The sequence below is a fragment of the Canis lupus genome, chromosome 9 (genome assembly GCF_048164855.1).
Source record: "Canis lupus baileyi chromosome 9, mCanLup2.hap1, whole genome shotgun sequence".
In the NCBI taxonomy this organism is placed as follows: domain Eukaryota; kingdom Metazoa; phylum Chordata; class Mammalia; order Carnivora; family Canidae; genus Canis; species Canis lupus.
This window is the reverse complement of record NC_132846.1, coordinates 12,681,613-12,705,809: the sequence shown is the minus strand read 5'-3', so window position 1 is coordinate 12,705,809 and position 24,197 is coordinate 12,681,613. Positions and strand designations below refer to the sequence as shown.

General features: G+C 34.7%; 1 protein-coding gene across 5 annotated transcripts in view; it reads right to left on the bottom strand.

The window, feature by feature from the left end:
* Positions 1-24,197, bottom strand: part of ARHGAP5 (Rho GTPase activating protein 5) — a 79,489-nt gene that overhangs the window by 41,442 nt on the left and 13,850 nt on the right. For all 5 annotated transcript variants that reach the window (XM_072838205.1, XM_072838207.1, XM_072838204.1 and 2 more), the window contains exon 2: positions 19,338-23,225. In XM_072838205.1, the coding sequence (XP_072694306.1) occupies positions 19,338-23,057 (3,720 nt within the window). In that variant the 5' untranslated portion in view covers positions 23,058-23,225. The remainder of the gene's footprint in view (positions 1-19,337; positions 23,226-24,197) is intronic.

Genomic DNA, 24,197 nt, shown 5'->3' with positions numbered 1-24,197 from the left:
GAAGCAAACTGTAAAGAAACTGGAGGAAAAAAAACTCATTGAAGAAATGAAAATCTCTGTAGTAAAAGACTCAATATAACTGAAAGATCAGAATACAGTGAAAAAGATCATCAGAATTCCCCTTCCTACTCTATCATTCTTATGACATATTCCAAAAAAATACTCTTTTGCTTCCATTTTTAAAGTCTCAATCGTCCTCTCCTTGGCTATTTGCCCCATAATGCTATTCCCTTTTGCAAACTCTGCAGAAGCCATATTTATATATATACATATATTAGATGTTTGCAATTTCTTCTTATATGTATTCAAATTATTCTACCACCCTCATCACTCCACTAAATCTGTTCTTATTAAGGTCACCAATGACTGTTTTGAATTAATAATAATTCCCAACTTTCATTTTACTTGACCTTTCGGCAGTCTCTTTCTTTCTTCACTGGACTTTGAGAACACCGCCTCTATTATCTCACTCACTCTCCCCTTACTAGTACTCGCTCCTGGATGCTCTTAGCCAGCCTTGTAATGGGAATACCCCAGGCCTCAGTCCCTGACTACCTTTTTTTCCCTCAATATCTATACCCACTCTCTTCATATTGTCCTCTATCTGCTGATAACCCAAATACTTGCAGCTTAGCTCTTTCTCCTGAACTCTAAACTCATTTGAAACATTCTACTGAACATCTTAACTTGAATGCCTAAGAAAAATCTCTTTCTTAACATCTACAAAACTAAACTACTGATGATTTCCTTAAAATATTCCCCAACTGTGTCCTTATCCATCTCCGATGCTAACAATTCCATCCTTTCAGTAGCTCAGGCTAAAAAATCTTGGGAGTTATCCTTGACCCCCTCTTTTTCTCTCATTCTACTTTCAACTGTAAAGCAAATGTATCAGATATAGAATGTAATTCTTAAAGCTATCATTTCACACAGCTAGATTACATCAACTGCTCAATCCATCCCCCAGGTTCTACCACCATCTCCTCAGACCATTCTCAATAAAGAAGCCAGAATGATAGCAACTCCCAAAATAGCAGCCTACAAGGCCATATAAAATCTGCATGCCTTGAACTCTGCCTCTTTGTATTCCAACTTCATTTCTCTCTACTTTCATCATCATTTACTCCTTTCCTCCAGCCACATAGCTTATTTGTTTTTTTAACATGCCAGGTATCCTCCTGACTTAGAGAGCTTTTTTATACTGGTGGTCCCCTTCATGATTTCTATGAGGCCTACAGTGACTACTCAAACAACTGTAATCCTAGTCCCTGCCCTTCTAGCTGTTGCCCAGCATTCCCAATCCTTTTTACTACTGTTTCTATCTACAACGCTACATTCTTTACTTATGTGTTGTTGTTATTACTGTTATCATTATTTGGTATCCCCTGCTACAATTTAAGCTCCACACAAGGGCAAGGATTTTTATCTGCTTTGTTCATCAACATACTCCAAGGAGTAGGGAATACTGCCTGTAAAAAAGAGCAAAGTACAAAGGGATTTGAGGTCTCTTCTGAAATAATGAATGCCAATATGTTTATTAAATGATCTCATCATGTGCTAGAAAAGATAACAAGACTGAACCATCAAGTTACAGACATATCATATTCAACTCAATAAGCTTCAAAGAAACTTAAAAAGCATCCAGGCAGAAGAAATCAAGAACCAACAACAGAAGGAAAATATCAGACTAGCTTTAAAGTTCTGAGGAAAACTGGGAAGTCAGAAGACTCGTCAACAGGAATAGTCACAGGAAAAGAGTTGTCAAGAATTCTTTACCTAGTTAGTATGTCAATTTGGATGTGCAGTAACAAGCAACTACAAAAATTTTTAAAGTTTTCAAATATATAATAATATATTTAAATTACAGTAAAAACTGCTTTTGAAAAATCTTAAAGATGTAAGCTCTTTAGCTTACATGTAGAGAACTTGTGCTATGGAAGAAAGAATGAACATTGTTTATATTTACCCATAGAACTAATTCTAAGTTATGGTGGTATGGCTATATAACAAAATAACATCTAAAATTTCATAGCTAAAGCAACAAAATGTAAAAATAATTTGATAATAGGCCAAAACCAAAGACCTCAACATACCCAAAAGAGAAAGGGAAAATAATAAAAGATTGCGTGATTATGCTAAGGAATGACAGAGTATCATGACGGATTATTGGGGGAGGGAAGAATGATAAACTGAAATAGAGGTTCAATATAAATTTAATGACGAAAATAAGCAGCATGCAAACTAATAGTTTTTTCATTTATTTTTCTTTTACAGTTTTTTTTTTTTACCTTTTGAAGTGGAATAAAAATAGGGAATTAGACAAAAGCAAACTGAAACTTACAAAAATAAAATATAAATAAATGGAATAAGATCAACTAAAGAAGATTCTCAGATTTGGTACAAAACTAAACCCAACTAAACACACGTTATTTAAAAAGAGGGACTCCTAAGAGTTGAAAATAAAAACAGGAAAAGTAATGATTTTTTCTTTTTTGTTTTTAAAGAGCAATATTAAATTGGAATTGCCTTCACGAGGCAAAATGCTTTGAACTATACAAAAAGTTATCCCTACGATCTATCCCTTTTCTCCTATAACATTAATCTGTCCCTCCCCTGGGTCATTCTTCTGAACATATCGTCATCTTTAAAAACAACATGAAAATCCTCCTTTAATCCCATGTTAACCTCTAGCTACTATCCCAATTCTTGCTTTTTTTTTTTTTTCTTGGCTGTTTAAATTTTTAATTCCAGTTAGTCAACATACAGTGTTATATGTTAGTTTCAGGTGTCTTGCTCCCTTTCACAGCAAAACTTCTTGGAGATGCCATCTACATCTACTATCTTTTCACATTCCATTCACTCTTTAACCTACTTCCCTTGGGCTTTCTCTTCCATTCAACTTAAATGCTTGTCAAGATCAGATACTTCCACACTATCAAATTAAAAAAGAAATGTTGCTCTTCATCCTTCTTGAACTCTCAGAAACATTCTTTCCTGACTACTACCCTTCCTTAAACACTTGTTCTCTTGGCTCTCATTTCACTACTCTTGGGTTCAAAGGATTTCTTTTTGTTTCACCTGCCAATACCCTTCCTGATTTACCCAAACTCAGTTCTGAGCCCTCCATTCTTTCTCTGTACTCTACACCCTTAGGTAAATTTATCTAATCCCTAGTTTAAATCCCTTTACATCATGTATCTCTTTTTCTAAGTACCAGATTCATACATATAACTTTTAGGTTTTATTTTCACTGGGATCTCAACATAAAAAGTGCAAAATAGATGTCTTGATTCTCTCTGGTCTGAATCACCCTTAGTTTTCACTATCTCAGTAATTCTACCCAGTTGCTTAGATCTTAAATCTAGGACTCATCTTGATTTTCTTCCTCTTCCCTTACTCCCTACAGCAACTGCTAAACCCTGTTGGTATGACTTCCAAAATATTATATAAGAACTGTCTACTTTTCCCTTTTTTTGGTACCTATACTGGCAAAATACCTAGCACATGATAAATATATGTTCAGTAAACACTGACAGAAGCACACAAAATTACAAACAGGAACCAGAGAAAGACTTTACCATGTAAGATTTCTATTAATACACAAAGTACTGTTTGTTGGTTTATTTACCAGTTTATGCAAATTCAGTATTCATTATATCAAATTCCTCGTATCTACGGGAGTCACTATGTAGGTGTACCTAAACTTAAGCATCCAAACCTAATAAACCAGGATTTATGCAAAATGATGATTATACATCATAAAATTACAAGAATTAAACAGCCAATTCTATGTGAATTCATTTGGATATAGGGTGATGTATTTTCAATAGTGTGTAAGAACTGAGCACCGTGTGTACGTAGCATCATGCTAGGTACTGTGCAGGATACAAAATTAAGTGGAAATAAGTTTAATGTTCTCAAGAAAAATGTATTATGAAGAAAAATATCTCACTACCTGTCATTTAGTTAACAGCACATATAAAATATTATGTGGTTAAGTGTTAAAATAATTGTGTGCAAGGCTTAAATCCAGACTTTAAAAGGAAGAGATGAAGTCAGGGATAGTTCAGGAATTTAGAAAGAATCTGGTCTGTACTTACTCATCTAAACATTTGGGTGCCTACCAAATGTCAGCATAAGCACTCAGAAATCAATAGAAACAGCATTTACTGCTTACTGTATATTAGGTACTTGGTAATGTTACGTGTATAATCTTAATTGTCACAACAGCTCTGACACTGCTACTATTTTGCATCTATTTTACATCTATTTCAATGCACCTGCAATGTGCAGGAATGAATAATGCGGGTAGAGAGGTAGGTAAGGGCCACATTGCCAATGGGTTTTTCCCTTAAGAAATTTGAACTTTATACCGGAGCTTAAAATATATTTTGCAGGGAGAGAGATGAGGTACTTTATTTTAGTACTATTCCTCAGAAAGCAACATAAAGGACAGTCTGAAGCTAGGGTGAACAGAAGACACAGAAACTTAAGTTATCGCTCCACCTATGCTAGTGAAGCTATGGAGATACAATTCATCACACATTCCTAGTGGGAATCTAAAATGGTATGCTCACTCTGAAATTTGGCAGTTTCTCAAAACGCTACAGAGAAATGAAAACTTGTATTTATATAAAAATTTATGGTTCATAGTTACTTTGTTCATAATAGCCCCAAACTATAAACAACAGATGCCTTTCAACAGGTTAAATAACTATGGTATATCCACACCATAGAATATCACTCCACAAACAAAGGGATAAACTAATGATATATGGCAACAACTTGACTGAATCTCAAGGAAATTATGATGGAAAAAAAAAGTCAATCTCAAAGTTGCATACAGTATGATCTCATTTATATAATATTCTAGAACTGGCAAAATTATAAAATGACAAAATGGAAAACAAATTAGTGGTTGCCAAGGGTTATGAGTGGGAGTGAGAAGAAGGGAGGGTGTGATTATAAAAAGACAACAGAAGAGATCTGTTGGTCAAAGAACTGTTTTTGCAACTTATAGCGGTCAATACAAAAAACCTACCCGTGTGAATAATTGCACCAAACTACACACACACACACACGTACAAGGAAAAGTGGGGAAATCTAAGTAAGATCTGTGAATTATATTAATGTCAATACCCTGGTTGTGATATTGTACTATAGTTTTGAAAGATGTTACATTTGTGGGAAACTGGGCAAAAAGAGTGTATGGGATCATTATATTACAAAAGCACACCAATCTACAATTATATTAAAATTACAATTTTTAAAAAAGACCATCACAATAATCCAAGTAAGAAATTATGACAACTTTGAAGACTGTGACAATGAAACGTAAGCAATATATTTTAGAGCAGAATAAAGATCAGCCAAGTAAGATAAACAGCAATAGCATGTAGCTTTGGCCCATAGTAGTTCCTTCCTGAAAATATATTCTCATCCAATCATGATGAGAGGGAAGTAAATTCTGTGACCTATGAGGAAAATCCTGCCTTTCATAATGAACAGGTACAAACATGCCTTGTATGACTGACTTTTAGATTCACACAGGACTTTTTTTTTTAAAGACCACATTCTGTTACACAGTATTCTGTTACTTCACTACTATTGACATTTTGGGCTTTGTTGTAGGAGATTACCCTATGAACTGTTAAGATGCTTAGCAGAAACCCTGGCTTCTATCCAATAGCTACCAGTAGTAACTCCCTACCCAGTTGTGACAGCCAAAAATGTTTCCAGACATTGACAGATGTTCCCTGGAGGGCAAAACTGACCCCAGTTGAAAATGACTGTGCTAGGCTAATAAAAACCAAGGACAAAGAACTCAAGTTTGTAAGATAGCTACAGATATATTTCTGGGATGTCTAAGAATTTTAACTTTGAAAAAGGTCAATATGTAACTCAAGACTGAGAAACATTACTGTAGAGTACACAAAGATGGAATAATTGTAATTGCCCTCAAAAAGCTTATAGTGTAGTAAGAAAAAACTTCTTAAACTACAAAGTGACAAAACTAGTATAAAGCAATAGCAATTACTTTAGATGAGAAGTAGTAGTACTGCATCAGAGAACACAATTATATCTGTATAAGAAGCCTTTAATGGCAAGCAGGACTCCATGAGGGTTTACTTAATCCTTTTTCTAAAAAAGTCTATAAAAGCTGTAGGTACTGACCGAGAGTCCAAACTCTGGAAATCAGGAATGTTGTGAAGGCTCTTTCACACCCTTTAGGCTAATACTAGGTGAAAGAGACAGTAACTGAGGGTAAATAAATGTGGTCTGGGTTCTTGTACATACTAACAGACAAACAGGTCCTAGCACTGATTCATCTCTAAGATGCCATCTTCCTATAAAACATTTCAACATAAATTATCTGACAGGTATTTTATTAATGTCACTAACAATTTCACCAATCAAAAAATAAACATGTAATCATCCGCAGAGGGTCCTAAAAAGCATCTACCTATTCAAATGAATAATGGGTGAATTTCCTCCCAGTTTCCCCAAATAGATGTTTTTAAGTGTATTTCACATGGAAAAGGGTTTTCTATTACACCCAGCACTTCATTCTTAAAACCACTGATTAGTTCCCTTTACAACTAATCTGTTAGGTCCTTTCTGTTATTCTAATGATTGCCAGAGGATCAAGAGAAAAAGAAAAAAAATTTCACTGTGTCTTTTTTCTTCCTTATTATCAACAGAGGTTCTTAAACCAAAGTCCACAGCTTTAAAAAGTATATGAAACCCTTAAAACTCCAGTAAAATTTTGTGCATGTGCATTTTTCCAGGGAAAATACCCAAACCTTTCCTCAATTTTGCAAAGGCTAAGAGTACTTCCCCTGAACCTCAAAACAATTACCTTGTACAAAGTATTCAAGGTGTACCTTCCATCTGGACAAAGTTAGATACAATTACAAGATCATATTTGTCACACACTTTTACTTTGTTCTAAAAATTGGAAACATCAAAAATTACTACTTTTAAGAAGCAGTCCTTTTGTGGTTTCTCTTTTCACATAGATTAAGCCCTATTGAGGACTCTTACATCAACTAAGATGACAAGAAAACATTACAGAGTTAGAAATCATAAGACTATATAATAGAAACAATAATTCTAAGATTAAGTGGTACAATTCATAGAATGCTAAACTTTGCAGTACGTAAAATTGACAACCCTATAAAATTACCCATTAGTCTTGGAATACAAACAATTGTCCATTAATATGAAATTATAATAAGAATAATCTGTTATAGGAGTTAAGTGACTCCTTGATATATTAATACATCCTAACAATTATAATTAATGTGCTACAAAAGAGTAATTTCAGTATTTGTGCTATGCCAGTTTTTGCTAAACATTCAATATGCTGTTATGAAAGCAAAGGAAAAAAGCTTGAATAGAAAGCCACACTGAAGATATTTACATTTGCTTTTAGGTTAGTGAAATTAGTGCACCAATGACACAAACATTTAAATTAAGCCTCATTACAACACAGAAGTAAAATAAATATACTTTAAAGACTGCTCATCTTGTTACATTTCAATCTGAATTTGAAAAGCACTAAATCATGGTCAAATGGACAGCACAGAACAAATTCAAAGAAATAGTAAAATATAAACAGAAATATTTTATATATCCACATCTATATAATACCATAAATTGATGTACCCAAACCAGAAATGCCACCAATTTTATGAGAAATCTTAGAAACGCCATATAACTTAATCAATCAGGAAGGCAGAGATCAATTTAGCCAATTAACCAATAAGCAAGCAAGTGAAATGCTTTCTTAAGGACATCTCACCAAATGCTTTCCAAATGAGATTACAGATATGAAAGAACAAGTTTTGCTAAATCTGTTGAAAATAGAAAATGTTTTAATTTTCAATAAAATCAAACTTATTAGACTGAATTCCTTGAAAGCAGAACCCACAACCATCATTCCTGTATCCTTTAGCTTCAAACAAAGCTCAGGCATAGCGGACATTCAGTAAGATGCTTGGTGAATAAAGCGGCAATTTCCTTATGTCAAAATAAATGGTAATTACTAACCTTCCCTCCCCCAACCGGCACATAAACAGTTCTTTTATCACAACTACAAAAGCCACATACTCATACTGATTTCAACTGACAATAGTCAAAATAATGTACCAGGCCATAAAGATTAATTATAAAGAATATATAAATCTTGCTTGTAACAGATATTATGGTTTTCATCCCTTAGAAAGTAACTCAATTTGGGGGAAAGGCAACTTCACCCAGAGATCTAGGGATAAAGTCTCAGGCCTACCTACATTCAGTACCATAAATGCTATTCTCCTGGCCAGAGTTCACTAGTTAGGAATAGATATAGGCTCGAACTCAAGGTAAACAGGCTGGAAAAGATTCTGATTGAGGAGTCTGGGAAAGCAACCTCCTTCTCATTCGTCTGAATATACTGCCTTTACAAGAGTGGCCAACACTCTCTCCCAAAAAAGTGTAAGACAATAATGGATATAACAGATATTCTGTCAACTGACAAATCTAACCAAATCTCTCCCAAAATAGGTGAAAAACAGAAAATATGAAACTTTCAAGTACTTTGAGACTGTTAAATGACCTTGCTTATTAAATAAAGTCTAACTCCCTCCATCTGTATCTGATCTGCAAGTGTTGTTCTTTCTACAGTAAGCTTTTTAGCATGCAATTTTTATTCAGCCTTAATTAAAATTCTTTCAAGATTGTGTTTCTCTCAGGTATGAACCTGACAGTCCATCAAATAACTGTCAAGAGGTTAAATGATATACACTAAAAATGAAAAGCAAACTTACCCTATAACTTATGCATTTGGATATAGACAACGGTTCAATATAGACATGTATCTCATTACTTTTGTTATCTGGAATGAACAATTTCTAATCAAGAGAAAACTCTGGTCACCACTGTTTGGTAAAAGTATTTTTATTTTTAAAAGGTATTTTACTTAATAAGGACTGAGATTCTAAAAAAAAAAAAAAAAAAAAAAAAAAAAAAGGACTGAGATTCTAGAAGTTATAAGTCAAATAATTCTAAGCTTAATATTTATTACATTCTAAAGGATCTACTATATTAATTAATATCACTTATCAATTCACTATTTACTAATATTAAATTAACATTCTGTGATTCAATATATACATACAGACCTCTGGTCTTTTTGAAGGTTACATACCTATTTTGGTATTCTTCCCCAAGTGCTATTACAATGGCTAAAACAGAATCTTCTAAGATATTATCTGAGAGTCAGGTTTACTAAGAAAGAAGCAGTAAGATACAGAGGAAAGAATACAGACTGGAAGCAGCATTTGAAAATAAAATAGGAACTGGTCATCACTAAGCAAGAGAATGAAAAGATTCAGGACCTGGAAGCAAGATAGGAAAACAATTTTTAAAAAGCTAAAAATGAAAAATCATCTTAATACTGACTTACTCTAATACACTATAAATTCACAAAGTATTTTACTGTTGAATCAAGGTAACAGCACTGAAATAGATACTGAAGAGAAACCAAACTGGCTTAAACACAGGTATACCTTGTTTCATTGAACGAGTGTTAAAAACGGCAAATTTATCTATACAACTCAAATTTCTCAATTCAGTTCTTTTTCTTAAAGCATTTTTTCAAACACTTGTAGGTTATGAAATCAACTCAGTAGGTCACAACTAGCACCTCTTGATTTCACCATAATAGACTAGAAAATCAAAATAATGTATACAGTAGCAGCAAGTGGTTTTTTTTTTGAGATTTATGTAGAAACATTTACATGTACGATTTAAACAAAATAATTCCTATGGTTGCAATCAAGAAACATACGAGGTTTTGATCTAATAACACTAAACTCATCTTGAGAGTGTAAAAGAGAAAAAAAGCATACAGCCTTCTTTGGCAGGAATGACAAGTCCAGTTTAAGAGAAACAGATTTCTGAGCCTTCCTTACATACTATTAGTACCCAAAAATTACGATTTTCCAGGTGTTAAGGAATCTGAGAAGATTCCTAGCCTACTGCTCCCATCTTGAAATCAAAGAATGAAGGTAAATAAAATGACCTTTCCTCTTTGGGGGGGTGGGGTGGGCAAAGAAATGCATAAACTCAAGTTCAGAATTCCTAAGAGTACTGAATTTAAAAATAAGTCCAGGGGCACCTAGATGGCTCAGTGGTTGAGCTCTGCTATCGGCTCAGGTCGTGATCCCAGGGTACTGGGATCGAGTACCAAACTGGGACTCTCCGCAGGGAGTCTGCTTCTGCCTCTCTGTGTCTCTCATGAGTAAATAAATCTTTTAAAAAAACTAAAAATTAAAATAAGTCCAGAAACTAATCCAGCATAACAGGACAAAGGACTGTTATGAAATACAGCCAGAGTATATGAGGCTATTTCAAGCCTGATACATACTGTAACAGCATTTATTAAAAGCACCGCTACATGCCAAGAATTTGAAACACATAGTTCTGATTCCGATCACAATTTCGGGTATTATAATCATTAATTTACAAGTGAAAGAATCAGTTCAAAAAGGCTAATAAGTGTTACTCTTACTCTCTACCTTCTGTTTTTTTTTTTTTTCTACCTTCTGTTCTTAAGGATCATCTTTACTACTTGGCCTTTCAACGCTGGCGATTCCTCACCTCAAGACTCTGTACTCTTCTGTACTCTCCCTAGGTCAATTTAATCTATTGCCATCTCTACTTTATTGGCTCCTAAATATGTATCTCTAACTTAGACCTCTCCTGTGAGGACTGTTACAACTAACTGCTAAATTGGCATCTCCACTTGAACTCTACAGCCAGTTTTAATTTCCACTCCCCAACTCCAAGCCTGGTAAATTTCTAATGTTCTACATCATAAACAGCATCAGTGCTTGAAGCTGCAGAAGCTAGAAACCAAGAAGGTATCTTTCCTAGCTCATTCACCATCCTCACTCTTCCCCACTACAATACACATAATCAAACCTTAGGGATTTTAAGTACTCTCAAATCCACCTCATTCTCTCCACTGCCACCATTCTCCCTCCCCACCGCCAACTACTCAAAGCTTTTATCATGATTTAGATTACTGTAATATGCCAATTGGTCTTCCATCACTCAACCCATTCTCCATACTGAAATGAAGTTATTTCAAATCCAACCACTGTTGGATGCAAATTACTGTAAAGCTAAATAACAAAAATGTCTAACAATGCTAAAAAGGTCTAAGCCTCGACCCAACTCTCAGGCCTCTCCTTGTACTATTCTCTCCCACAAAATTAGGATCAGGAAACTATGGCCTGGGGACACAATCCAGCCTGCTGCCTGTTTTTGAAAACAGCCATACTCATCTGTTTACATACTGTCAGTGGCTGCTTTGGTACCCTAACAGCAGATCTGAGCACTTATAACAGAGGCTGTATTAACCTGCAAAGCCTAAAGCATTATCTGGCTCTTTACAGAAAGTATGCCAGCACCTTCCTTAGATTAATGACCACCCACAGGGGCCTCTTTGAAGAACATACCACATTCCCTTTACAAAATAAACAATCTATTCATACAGCATTAAATATTCTTCTGTTCACCCAACTATTCCCTTACTTAAGTCCTATTATTAACCCATCAGATCTTACTTAAAATAACTTCTCAGGGAGGCCTTTCTTACTCTCTAGATTAGCACATTCCAATTTAGATTAGCCACACTGCAATAGCCCCATACAGCTACCATGTTGGAATAACAGCTCCACCCCAGAGGACTGTATGTTTTGAGGTGCTCTATTCAATTCCATTGGTCAATGTACCTATCTCTGTGCCAATAACAGTTTTACATGCCAAAGGTTTACATTATCTGATAAAATAAGCACATATCACCCATCACCAACAATCCACCTTTGCCTTTCTTAAGTGTCCTATTCTAAGCTCTTTACTCTTCCATATATGGGTTAGAATCAGTGTATGAAATTACCTGAAAATCCTGACAATTTGAATGAAACACTGAACGCAGAGATTAGCCTGAAGAGCAAGGACTTCTTCATGATACACTATATTCATGGATAGGAAGGCACTAGAGTTCCTCATTTATTTAGATCTTTTTCACTGTCTTTCAATAGTTTTTCACCTTTCTACATACTGATTTGCACATGTTATAATTACTCCCAGGCACTGGATAATCTACCATGTTTTTTAAAGTGACACTTTCTCTATTTTTACTAGTTGTTTATTGCTGACATACAGAGATGCAATGGACTTTTGGTTACTGAGATATATCAAGATATTTTGCTAACTCTTCTATCTAATAATAATTTATTTGTAGATCCTTTTTGGCTTTTACATAAACAATCACATCAGTCAATAATGACAATTGTGTTTCCTTCATTCCAATATTCATGCTTTTTTTTTCCTTATTGCTTGGAGTAGGATATCCACATAATATGGAATAAAGTAGTAACAGTGTGTACATTATCTTGTTCCAGGTTGAAAAAGGAATCCATTTCCCCCATTAAGCATATTTGTTGCAGATTTCACTTATTATTTATAGATACCTTGGATTTTCTTGTTAAGATTCTTATCTGTTCACAATATAGTTTTCTATGAATTTGTTAAATTATGAAGTGCATTTCATCTATTGTTGTTGCATGCTTTTTGCTGTTTACAGGTCCAAAATCCCTTATCTAAAACCCTTGAGGGAAACAGGTTTTTGAATTTGGAAATTTTGGGATGCCTGGGTGGCTCAGCAGTTGAGCGTCTGCCTTTGGTTCAGGGCATGGTCCTGGAGTTCTGGGATCCAGTTCCACATCAGGCTCCCTGTGGGAAGCCTGCTTCTCCCTCTGCCTGTCTCTCCCTTCTCTCTGTGTCTTTCATGAGTAAATAAATAAAATTTTTAAAAAATTTTGGAAACTTTTTGACATTCGTCATAATGTACAATGCAAAAAATGTCAATTATGTAATCCCATTAAATTGTGGATCAGTTCCCTGTACTCAAATATACTAATATTTTTGCAATGAACTGTAGTTATTTACTCTAAGATAAACAATGATAAAAATAGCCTCAAATCAGATTTTGCCACCAAGAACAGGTCAAATCAGATTGTGCTACAAAGTTAAAAAATTAAACTAACTTCGTTTTCATAAATTGTTGGATTTTAAAATTTGTCAGGAGTCTGTAGACCTGTATTTCATTTAGGATTTTTTCCATATACACTCCTAAGCAAAACAGGACTATACTTTTTCTTTCTTATACCATCCTTGTCTAGTTCTGAAATGAAGACTACTAAATGACTTCAGGGGTACCTGAGTGGTTCAGTCAGTTCATCAGTTAGGCATCTGTCTTCAGCTCAGGTCATGATCCCAGGATACTGGGACTGAGCCCCACATTGGGCTCCCTGGCCAGTGAGGAGCCTGTTTCTTCTTCTCCCTCTGCCATTCCCCCTGCTTGTGCTCTCTGGCTCTAGCTGTCAAATAAATAAATAAAATCTTAAAAAATAAAAAGAAAGGACTAAATGACTTCAGAGAATGAATTAAAGAATGTATTCTCCTGCTGTTTCCTGGAAGTCTGTACAACACTGAAATGATTTGTTCCTTGAAAAGTCTTTTGGACTTTGATCTGGGCATGGTATTCTTATACAAGATAGAACTACTACTCCACAACTTATTTAATAGTTATGGGATTATTCAAAGCTCTGTCTAGGTACATTCTATTTTGTAGGAGTTTGTTAATTTTGTTTAAACTTTTAAATGTCTTGACAGTATTTTCTTTTTAATCTGATCTATGATTATGTTCGCTTTTTAATTCTCAGTATTTAATTATGCCTTCTTTTTTCTGATCAATCTTGCAGGACACTTGTCTATTTTTCTAGTCTTCTTAATCAACTTCTGGCTTTATTGATTTCTCATTTGGTCTTTGTATCCCTATGACTTTAAAACTGGGTATGCAGGGGTACCTGGCTGGCTCAGTTGGTAAAGCATGTGACTCTTGGTCTTGAGGTTCTAAGTTTCAACTTCATGCTAGGTATAAAGAACACTTAAAAATAAATTCTTAAGTAAATACAAATAAAACTAAGGGTGCCTGGGTGGTTCAGCTGGTTAAGCATCCAACTCTTGATCTCAGTTCAGGCCTTGATTTCAAGGTTGGGAGTTCAAGCCTCATACTGAGCTTGATACTCAGCGTGGAGCCCATTAAAAAATTAAAAAAAAAAAAAAAACTATACGTATATCAGCTTCCCACCTAGACTATGTGATGCCAATCTCTTCCCTACCTTCAACCTCAAGTCCAACACAACTTTCCTTACTTCTCAGGGCTTGCTTAGTAAACTGCTTTTGGATTTAAACTAGCTCTTCAGTTTAGCAGATTTTTATAAATGCAAGGCTATTTCTCAATATCCCTAAAAGAGCAGTTTCCTGTCATCTCTCACCTTACTTTAGTCACAATTTTATGCCTCTGTACAAATGATTCTCTCCACCTAAAATACATTTTATCCTTCCTCAAAGCCAATCAAAATACCCCAAACTGGTGATTTACACCTTTCTCTTCATGAAATCTTGTGAAATTAATTCTAATTAACTCTATGGCAATCTCTCTGTCTGTATTATTTTAATATTTATAATTAAGCGGGAAGCCTGGGTGGCTTAGCAGTTGAGCGTCTGCCTTCAGCTAAGGGCGTGATCCTGGGATCCAGGATTGAGTCCTGCATCAGGGTCCTCATGGGGAGCCTGCTTCTCCCTCTGCCTACGTCACTGCCTCTCTGTCTCTCTCATGAATAAATAAAATCTTTAAAAAAATTTTTATTTAAGCAATACTATCACAGAATAGTGTATACACTTTTTTTACTTAACAAATTTACCAATGTGTCAGGCACTGTTCCAAATAAATATGAACTGATTTCTCATAACAGTCTTAAGAAGTATGACTATTGGGTTGCCTGGGTGGCTCAACGGTTGAGCATCTATCTGCCTTTGGCTCACGGTGTGATCCCAGGATCCAGGATCGAGTCCCACATCGGGCTCTCTCTGCAAGGAGCCTGCTTCTCCCTCTATGTCTCTGCCTTTCTGTTTCTCATTAATAAATAAATAAATCTCTAAAAAAAAAAAAAAAAAAAGATTATCAGGATGCCTGGGTGCCTCAAGCAGTTGACCGTCTGCCTTTGGCTCAGGTTGTGATCCTGGAGTTCCAGGATCGAGTCTCACATCCAGCTCTCACATGGGGCCTGCTTCTCCTCCCTCTACCTATGTCTCTGCCTCACTCTGTGTCTCTCATAAATAAATAAATAAAATCTTAAAACAAAAAAAAAGAAGTATGATTATCTGTATTTTCCTAGTTGAAGTGCACAGAGGTTACACATTTACAGGTAGGAAGTGGCAGAGCCTGGACTCAAATTCAGAAGTCTGGCTCCAGAACAGGTGCTCTTAACGATTACACTATGCTTCCTTAAATTGCTCTAGTAGTACTTTCTTAACAATGCCCCAAGCACAAGGTATGATCTCTCAAAATACCATTTAAGCTCTTTAAGGGATGCACGTCTTCAACGTTTTATATCCTTCAATAGCTTTTTCTACAGATTTTAAGTGTTTAGCAGGTTTTTAGTGAATGCTTACTGAACTGAAACATGAGAGGACAATTACTCAAGTCCAGCTGACGGTGAAAATATTTTCAGGCAAACTAAGTCAAACTAAAGTGCTCCAGTCTTTCTCTGTAATGCTTAAAAAAAAAAAATACCATGGATAACTGTGATATAATAAAAATAAGACAAAATCAGAGAGGGAGACAAACTATAAGAGACTTTTAACCATACAAAACAAACTGAGGGTTGCTGGAGGGGTGGGGGTGGGCAGATGAGGTAACTGGGTGATGAGCATTAAGGAGGGTACATGATGTAATGAGCAATGGGTATTATATACAACTGATGAATCACTGAACTCTACTTCTGAACTATATATTAATTGAATTTAAATAAAATAAAAATTTAAAAAATAATAGTCTTGGAGTAAGCTAAAGCATTTCACCGTGCATATATACAAAGCCATAAAACACAACTGTGACACAAAACTGTATCTGTGGGAAAAAAAAAAAAACTATCTATGAAATTTCATTGTAACCTATGCTCATGAAACTAAACTCTTAAGTTACACCTGATTTAAAAATTACTTATAGATGTAAAAGCTTCTAAAATATAATTTCTCCAATTTTCTTAGAGTTCAAATATCATAATACATGAATCTAAAATTTTTTTTAAAGATTTATTTTTATTTATTTATGGTAGACACAGAGAGAGAGAGAGAGAGGCAGAGACACAGGCAGAGGGAGAAGCAGGCTCCATGCCGGGAGCCTGACGCAGGACTCGATCCCAGGACTCCAGGATCGTGCCCTGGGCCAAAGGCATGCGTGAAACCGCTGAGCCACCCAGGGATCCCCTGAATCTAAAAATTAAAGCAATGTTATAAGTGCAAGGAAATTCTAAACTGGCTCTAAAAGTAAGACAGCTGAAACTACTGTGATTTAAGACAACTAAAAGCAGATTATAAATAGGACTCAAAGTCAGCTCACCACTTCAATAGAAGTGAGGAAAAGACTGACACGGAATGAAAAGAGATCATTAAACAAAAGATTGAGTGGAATGAAATATATGAACCATTTGCAAGTGTGGAGGAAAAGAATCTAGGTCCATTTTTTTCTGTGGAATAATAAAAAAATAAAGACAAACTGCTGTTTGTCAACTTTAAGATGCAGTGATTGTAAATACCACCATTACTTTATATACCACTAAAAAAAAAAAAAAGTATAAAATCTTGTGTTAATTAAGATATGCTATTAATTGTTAGACATATCCAGATTTAAGAGCTGTTAAAAACAAAACAAAAAACCCTGGATTTTAAAGTCAATAAAACACTTATATTCCTGAGCTTATGATAGGGTTACATCCCAATAAACCCAATAACCCTATGAAAAAAGCACTTGATACACCTAACATTCTGAACATCATACTTTACCTGGCCTACCCTACATGCGCTCAAAACACATTAGACTGCAGTTGCTCAAAATCATCTAATGCAAGCCTATGCTATTAATAAAGTGTTGAGTATCTTTTAATTTATTGAATATACTCTACTGAAAGTGAAAAACAAAATGGTTGTTCACCCTTGTGGTCATCTGGATGAATGGAGCTACAGCTTGTTGCCATTGCCCAGCATCACTCAAGAGTATCATACTGCATCTCCCTAGCCCAAGAAAAGATCAAAATTCAAAATTCTAAGTATGGTTTCTACTTGCTTTTGCACCATCATAAAGGTGAAAATTCCTAAACTGAACCATCTTATAAGTCAGGGACCATGCATATTAAGAGACTAAATAAGACAAATCAGGTATGAGGAAATTTAATTCAGTTTGAGGAAGTTATTAATAAACTAACTGGAATCGGAGGCTGTGCTAAAATTTCAGAATATAAATACAAATTTAACGTATTCCTTCCCCACACAATGCTCATAATCAAGAAATTAATACTAAAAACACTATAGTAATAAATATCAAGTCATTGAAAGATTCATGTCTCTAATCTAGTGATTCCAGTTGCTATAATAAATGAAAAGGAACAAAACTTTATGCAAACTGGCCACTGCAATGAAAAATAGCAAAATTTAAAATCTGGAAAAAATAAATAAATAAATAAATAAATAAATAAATAAATAAATAAATAAATAAATAAATAAATAAATAAATAAAAAAATAAAATAAAATCTGGAAGCCTAACCACCCAGTTTTAATACAACTTGCTAAATGGAAAACAATATAATGACTAAAACTATAATCAAAATACTACAGAGCAATATGGTGAAATACAACTAAGTGAAAAAAAATATGTATACATTATTACTGGAACTGAATAAAAATTAGGGAACATTGGGAGAAGATATAAAAGAAAACTAATAAGATGTCTGACACGTTCAAAATCTATGTTTTCGATCACAGACTGTATATTAAATAATACTGTATCATTACTGAATTTCCTGATTTTGATATCTGTACTATTGCTATTTAAGAGAATGTTCTTATTCTTAGGGAATAAAGTACTTAGGTAAAAAGAGTCCAATATCTCCAACTTAATCTCACAGGGCTCAAAATGAATAAATACCAATAAATACCCACAATAAATAGATTAAGGAAGCAAGGCAAAATGTGAACAACTGGTAATATCAGTAAAGCGTATATGAAAGTTCCTTTTACTGTTCCGCCAACTATTCTCTAAGTTGAAATTTAACAAAAAAAGTCACCAAAACAGTTAAGTAGACTTATGACCAAAAATGGAAAAAACACTATCACAAAAGCAATTTAAAATGTAAAAACTGTAAATCTTTGTCTTTGTTACTAAGCATTAAGTAGTTTTAATAGCATAAACTGAGAAAAAGTGCTGAAGTTTTTTGGCAGTGATAAAATGTGTAGGGAGGACTAGCGATAATATGTGAGCATGAAAGATGCCAATGAGATTTAATTATTAGCGTGTGTGCGAGTACCCATAGTTAACACATATTAAGACTATGGATGTAACTGATGAAGAAACTATCAACGTGAAGAATAAAAGCCTGCTGAAAGCTACCTTAAAACAACAAAAATCTTGAACAAAGCTTGTGCATACTCAAGAATGAAGAGTACTAGAAGTGAAGGTGCTAAAGTACCACTGTGATAAAGATCCAATGAAAATTATTAAATACACTTTAGCATACATATTTAAGCTTTTAGTGCTTAATACCACCAGGTAAATTAGTATCTACTGAAATACTGCTATTTAGTCAGAATACCACAATTCAAACTTCAGAAACTTTTCTACATGTCTTTAGGCAAAACACCACCATCCACAAAGAAGATTTTCCTAGAACTGTTAGTAAATTTCCAATATTACAAATTACTAGGTTTGACTATATTGTTAATCTCCTTGAATGAGACAGGTATATCAAATTAATATTGCAAAACTGACAGCTCAAGAAGGCAAAAAGAGATAAACGGGACACTTAAAAACAACAACAACAAAAGAGCAAAATCACTCTCTTCCTAGGTTTCTATAAGGAAAATAAACATAATCACCTGGAATGATTATACTGAAGAATATGAATTCAAACATCTACACTAAATAAGGCACAAGAAACAAAAAAAAAGGCAATTTATAATGAAAATAATTCGCCCTCACAAAGTATTCAGAAAATTAAAGAGTTGCTAATTATATTTACTGAATGACTTAAAGTATCCTAAGTTCTCAAAGTTAAATTCATTATCTTTAAAAAATACATATTTTATTTTATTTTTAAATACATATTTTAAAAGGCAAAAACAAGTATCTTCATAAACATTACTTACTATGAGTTGAACTTACCTTTTTATCTTCTTTTACTTTGTGAGTTTTCTTCTTCATTTTCTTATCATCTAATTCCTGGTCTGAAGTGATTGCAGGATTATCAATACCACCTTTCCAAGTTTCAACAGGAGAAAGAAGTGGATCTTCTTCACTTCCACGATGTCTTCCTTTTCTTTTTGTTTTAGAAGTGGTAAAAGCCTCATCATCACTTGCATCTGAATGTGTTCTTCTATAGTAAGATTTGGCTTTACTAAACAGGGTTTTAGATTTATATTTGTATTTTGAAGGCCTTCTTTCTCCATGACTTTTTGATGTTCTATCAGAAAATCCATTTTCTTCATCTCCTTGGGTGTTATTTACAAATGAGTTTCGAATTTTAATAGAGCGAGTCTGACTATCATCTGGGACAGCATATATCTCATCAGGATAGCTCTTCTGTTTGAAAATTGTGTCAATGGGTTCCGCATAGTTATCTGAAGGATCCATATCTTCAGGATGTGCCAAAGGAACCCGGGAAGTTTGTTTTCTTGGATTTTTACCAATACCAGCTTCAATTGTTTTTAAAAGGTTTGGATCCAGTTTTTTCACATTTGTCTTAGGTACAACTGGTTTAGGTTTAATAGGTGGAGGCACTTTATGGTTGCGTTCGTGATCATGACAGTTTGGGGTGCTATGAATAGGATACTCATTTCCTTCTAAATCTAATCTATATCTGGAACGGTCACTAGGTGTTGGAAGCAACTGTACATCATCTCCAATTGGACTGTAAGGAGGTGGTGCTTCTGTATCATCATCTGAATCGGGGTAGTTGTTATATGGAAAACAGTCTCTGGGAGATGGCAGAAAAACATCCTCACTTTGATGGGTTGATTCCCTTGTATTATCAGATAAATAGGAATTTTCTATCATATTTTTTTTCTCTAGAACATCACTGAAAAACAATGTAAAGACCTCAGTTTGCCGATGATACTGAGATAAAGAATACAGTGCTGTAAATTTAGCAGTGATCTCAGTTGCGATATGTTCTCCTTCAGTCATTAATTCCTTGATAGCCTCATTTTCAAAAAAATCTGCTTGGCTGTCAGTAACTGCCACCAGCTGTACAGGAATGGTGTCCTGAACTTCTGACAGAAATGCTCGAAGCATTCCCATTGACGCTTTCCGTTTGGCAGAATAAACTAATATATACCCATGAACCAGTTCATCTTTCCTTACTCCAATTGAGGAATGGTATGATAGTATTGTGATCTGTATTCGCCTCCTTTTTTCACCAATGATTTTATCAAGCATTAGAGAATTATTTTGTCCAGCTTGAGCAGCACTACAAGAATGAGAATCAAGGAAGGGTGAAAGAATAAGATCCACACTAAAAGGATCACCACACATGGCACACATGACAATTCTCAAGTCAGCTTCTGATATATCCTTACTGGTGGGAACTGGGCTCACCACATCTAAATTATGCTTAACTGATTCTAATACTCCTCTGAGAGCCTGCTTAATTTGGGTTTCATTAAATTTACGAGGATACGTACCAGGAGGTACATCTACAAAAGGGCATTGTAACTTGTTTGCCAACTGTTGCCCTTGGTGCCTGAGAATTGGTAGATTCTTACTCATAGAATCTCTCTGATTAGCCAGAATTAAAGTAAATGGAAGATTAGCCATGTACTTATCTTTTCTGATCTGAGAAGCTTCAGTTCTTATTTTTCCAATAAATTCCCCAATAAAATTCAGTGACTCAATGGAATTAAAAACACAGAAGCACCCATGTGGTTTAAAGGCGGTAGTCCACAACTGACTTAAGAAGTAAGGCGACTTGGCATCAACTGGCCGAAGATCAAGTTCATAAATTTTTCCATCTAAGGCATACTCATCATCAGTGGATTGTGTTCTTATCTCATTTGCTAGTTCTTGGGCAAGGCCATCCTTCCCTAAAATGAAAAGGTTAACTTTATCTATATTGGTACTATCATGATACAATCGTAAGCGGCCATGATCCAACTGCAAAAGACTACTAGCAAGTAACTGCTCTACTTTAATGTCTGTACAATTTTGGCCACTAAGACAGGTTTCTTTAGTGGGATGATAAACAAACCCTATGTGCTTAAGGAGAAGAGATTCCCTATCAGGTGCAAGTTTCTGTAAAGCTTTATATCTAGGTTCTTCACTCAAAACTGTATGAATTTCACTCATTTTATCTGAACTAGGTGTTGCATTAAGATCTAAATCATAAAAAAGTTCGGAGTGCTCAAAAAGCATTTCCTGAAACTCTTCTTTGGCTTTTTCAACTATTTCTCGCTGATGCCTACCATACACCTCTTTGCTATCAGCCTCAGTGATATATTTGAAGGCTTCATCCTCCATAACAAAGCACATAACTTCTTCCCACGGCTGCCCAGGTGAAATGAACTGAATTTTTTCCAAAGTCTTTTTGAATTTTTCCTTCATTTCTACCCTTCTCTTCTCTGATATGAGATGCTGTACATGGTTTTGATAAACTTTTTCAGCTTCTAAAGTGCTCAGGAGGTCAAATGGGATTCGTCTATCATTAATTTTATCTATATGGTCAGTTTCATCCCACGGTGTTTTTTCTAGCACCACAAAACATAACTGAAAATCTGCTCTCTTTTCCATTAACTTCAAAGCTTCTGACCAATTTAAATGTTCAATCTCTTCTAGGTTTGGCAAAAGAGTGTTGAAAGCTCTTGGTAAAGTATTTATATATTCTTCTCTCCTTTTTCTTATATGTTCCTGTTTAAGTTGTTCTATATGTTTTGAAAACGCATTTCTGGCCTTTCTTGTTCCCTCTAAGTTGATGTATTCTTCATAATCAGGATGATTTTTTAATTTATTACTAACAGTTTTCCAAGTTGCATGATAATCTCTCACAGTCTGCACAAGTTTTTCAAACTTATCTGTTGCTGTGACAACAAGTTGTCGCTGTGTTTTATAAGCATCCAGATAGGGAATAATTTTAGGCTTGCCACGAGTTTTATCCAACATTTGTACCAGTGCAGTGAAACATGTCTCAATGTTGACATTAAATCGTGCTGATGTTTCCACTACAAGAAGGTTCTTTTTGTTTGAAGCAAATGCCTGAACTTCTCTAAGATAATGATCCACGCATTCATCACATTTAGTTGCTGCTATTATTACAGGTTTTTTTGATTTTGATAGTTGGACAAAAAGATTATTCACAAATTTAAGTTGATCATCAAACTTCCTATTGCATCCCTGACTCACATCAATGCACAGTAAAAATCCATCCACATTGAGCTTCCCTTCAGGCATTTGCTTCTGTTCAAAGTCTTGCTCCAAGCCCAGTTGATCAGTGCAAATGTACATTAATTTTTCTGCTGACTGCAGTTTAGAGGCAGCTGCACGTTTTATATAGGGTTGTAAATTCGTACTCCGATGAGGCAAGAAAGTCTGGTCATCAATGAACTCCGTTTGTTCGATGACATGAATTTTGCATTCTACTCCATCTTCACCATTTTGTGTTATGTCGCCCCAGTACAAAAAGTGATCATTGTTTACTACTCGTCCTCCAAAGTCAATGGTGCTAAGCACAGAAGTATGCTCTGGGTAATATTCATCTGCTTTTGAGCGTACAAATCTATTGCACAAACAAGACTTTCCAACTCCACAGTTACCTTTGTCTTTTTCAGTCCCAGAGAGTCCAACTACACTGATAGTATAGGATGGGGGGCGAGGCTCTTTGTTTTTTGCCATCATAACTCTCTTCTCATGTCTCTACATTCATAAAGATAACCAGATATACTTCTCATTCTGAAAATAGAATCATCTCAAAATACAGATCCCAAAGTTCAGAACTATATTTGGTTCTTTGTATTTCCCTCATTTCTGTGCAGAAAGGTCTTCAAGATCATATGGATCATCTTCCTAGAAAGAGGGGAAAAGAAAGGACAAAACTTAATCACGAATTACACATTAAATTACATACACACTAAAGATGTTTGTAACAAAAGACTATGGACATTAACAACAAATGCTACATGTATTTTAGGAAACCACCATAAAAACTGTTTGATTTACTGTTATAAATACAAGATGACCTCAAAATTTAAGACAAATCCAACAATTAAAATAACTACACGCAAAATTTAAGGTAACATTTCACAAAACTTAAAATAAACTTCTATTAACCAAGTGTGCATTTTGTCTCTACTCCTTCCTGTAAGTTTGAAGAAATAACTGGTCTTTTCTCCCCCTCAATTTTCCTGCCTCCTGTGACTACAGACTATGCTTGCTGATAATTAAAATGTAGTAGTTGCCTTAACAACTCCCTCACAACTCTCAAAAACAACCTTTTTTCTATTACATTGTTCCTCAAAACATGTTCCCTAAAGTAGAATTTCATATAAATTTAGCAAGAGTTTAGAATTAAATAAAATTTTTCAGAAAGTTTCAACACACTCCTATGAAATCTGTCGAATTCTATGCCCCCCCCCCCACAATTTATAATATACAAATACTTCAAAAGGAAAACAAAAATGGGCAGTTAATACAAATGCTGAGTATTTAACTAGATCAATGTTCTCAAACTATCAAGGTGAAGGATCAATTTTTATTTCATATCTGGGGGGTCCCAATTTTGCAAAATCCAATAAATGAATTTTTAAAAAAATCCAAACCCCAATTATTAGATTCAATAGACATAAAACTACTGTCAGACTATTTTTAAATGTTCTTGATTTCTATATTCATTTCCTCTCAGAGTAGTTACAAAAAGCTAATGGACCACATTTTGAGTTGTACGAAGCTGAATAATTTTGAGATTGTATATTTGAGACAATCTTTTAGAATTATTTGATATACCAGGCAACATGAAATAACCTTGAAGAATTGCATGTA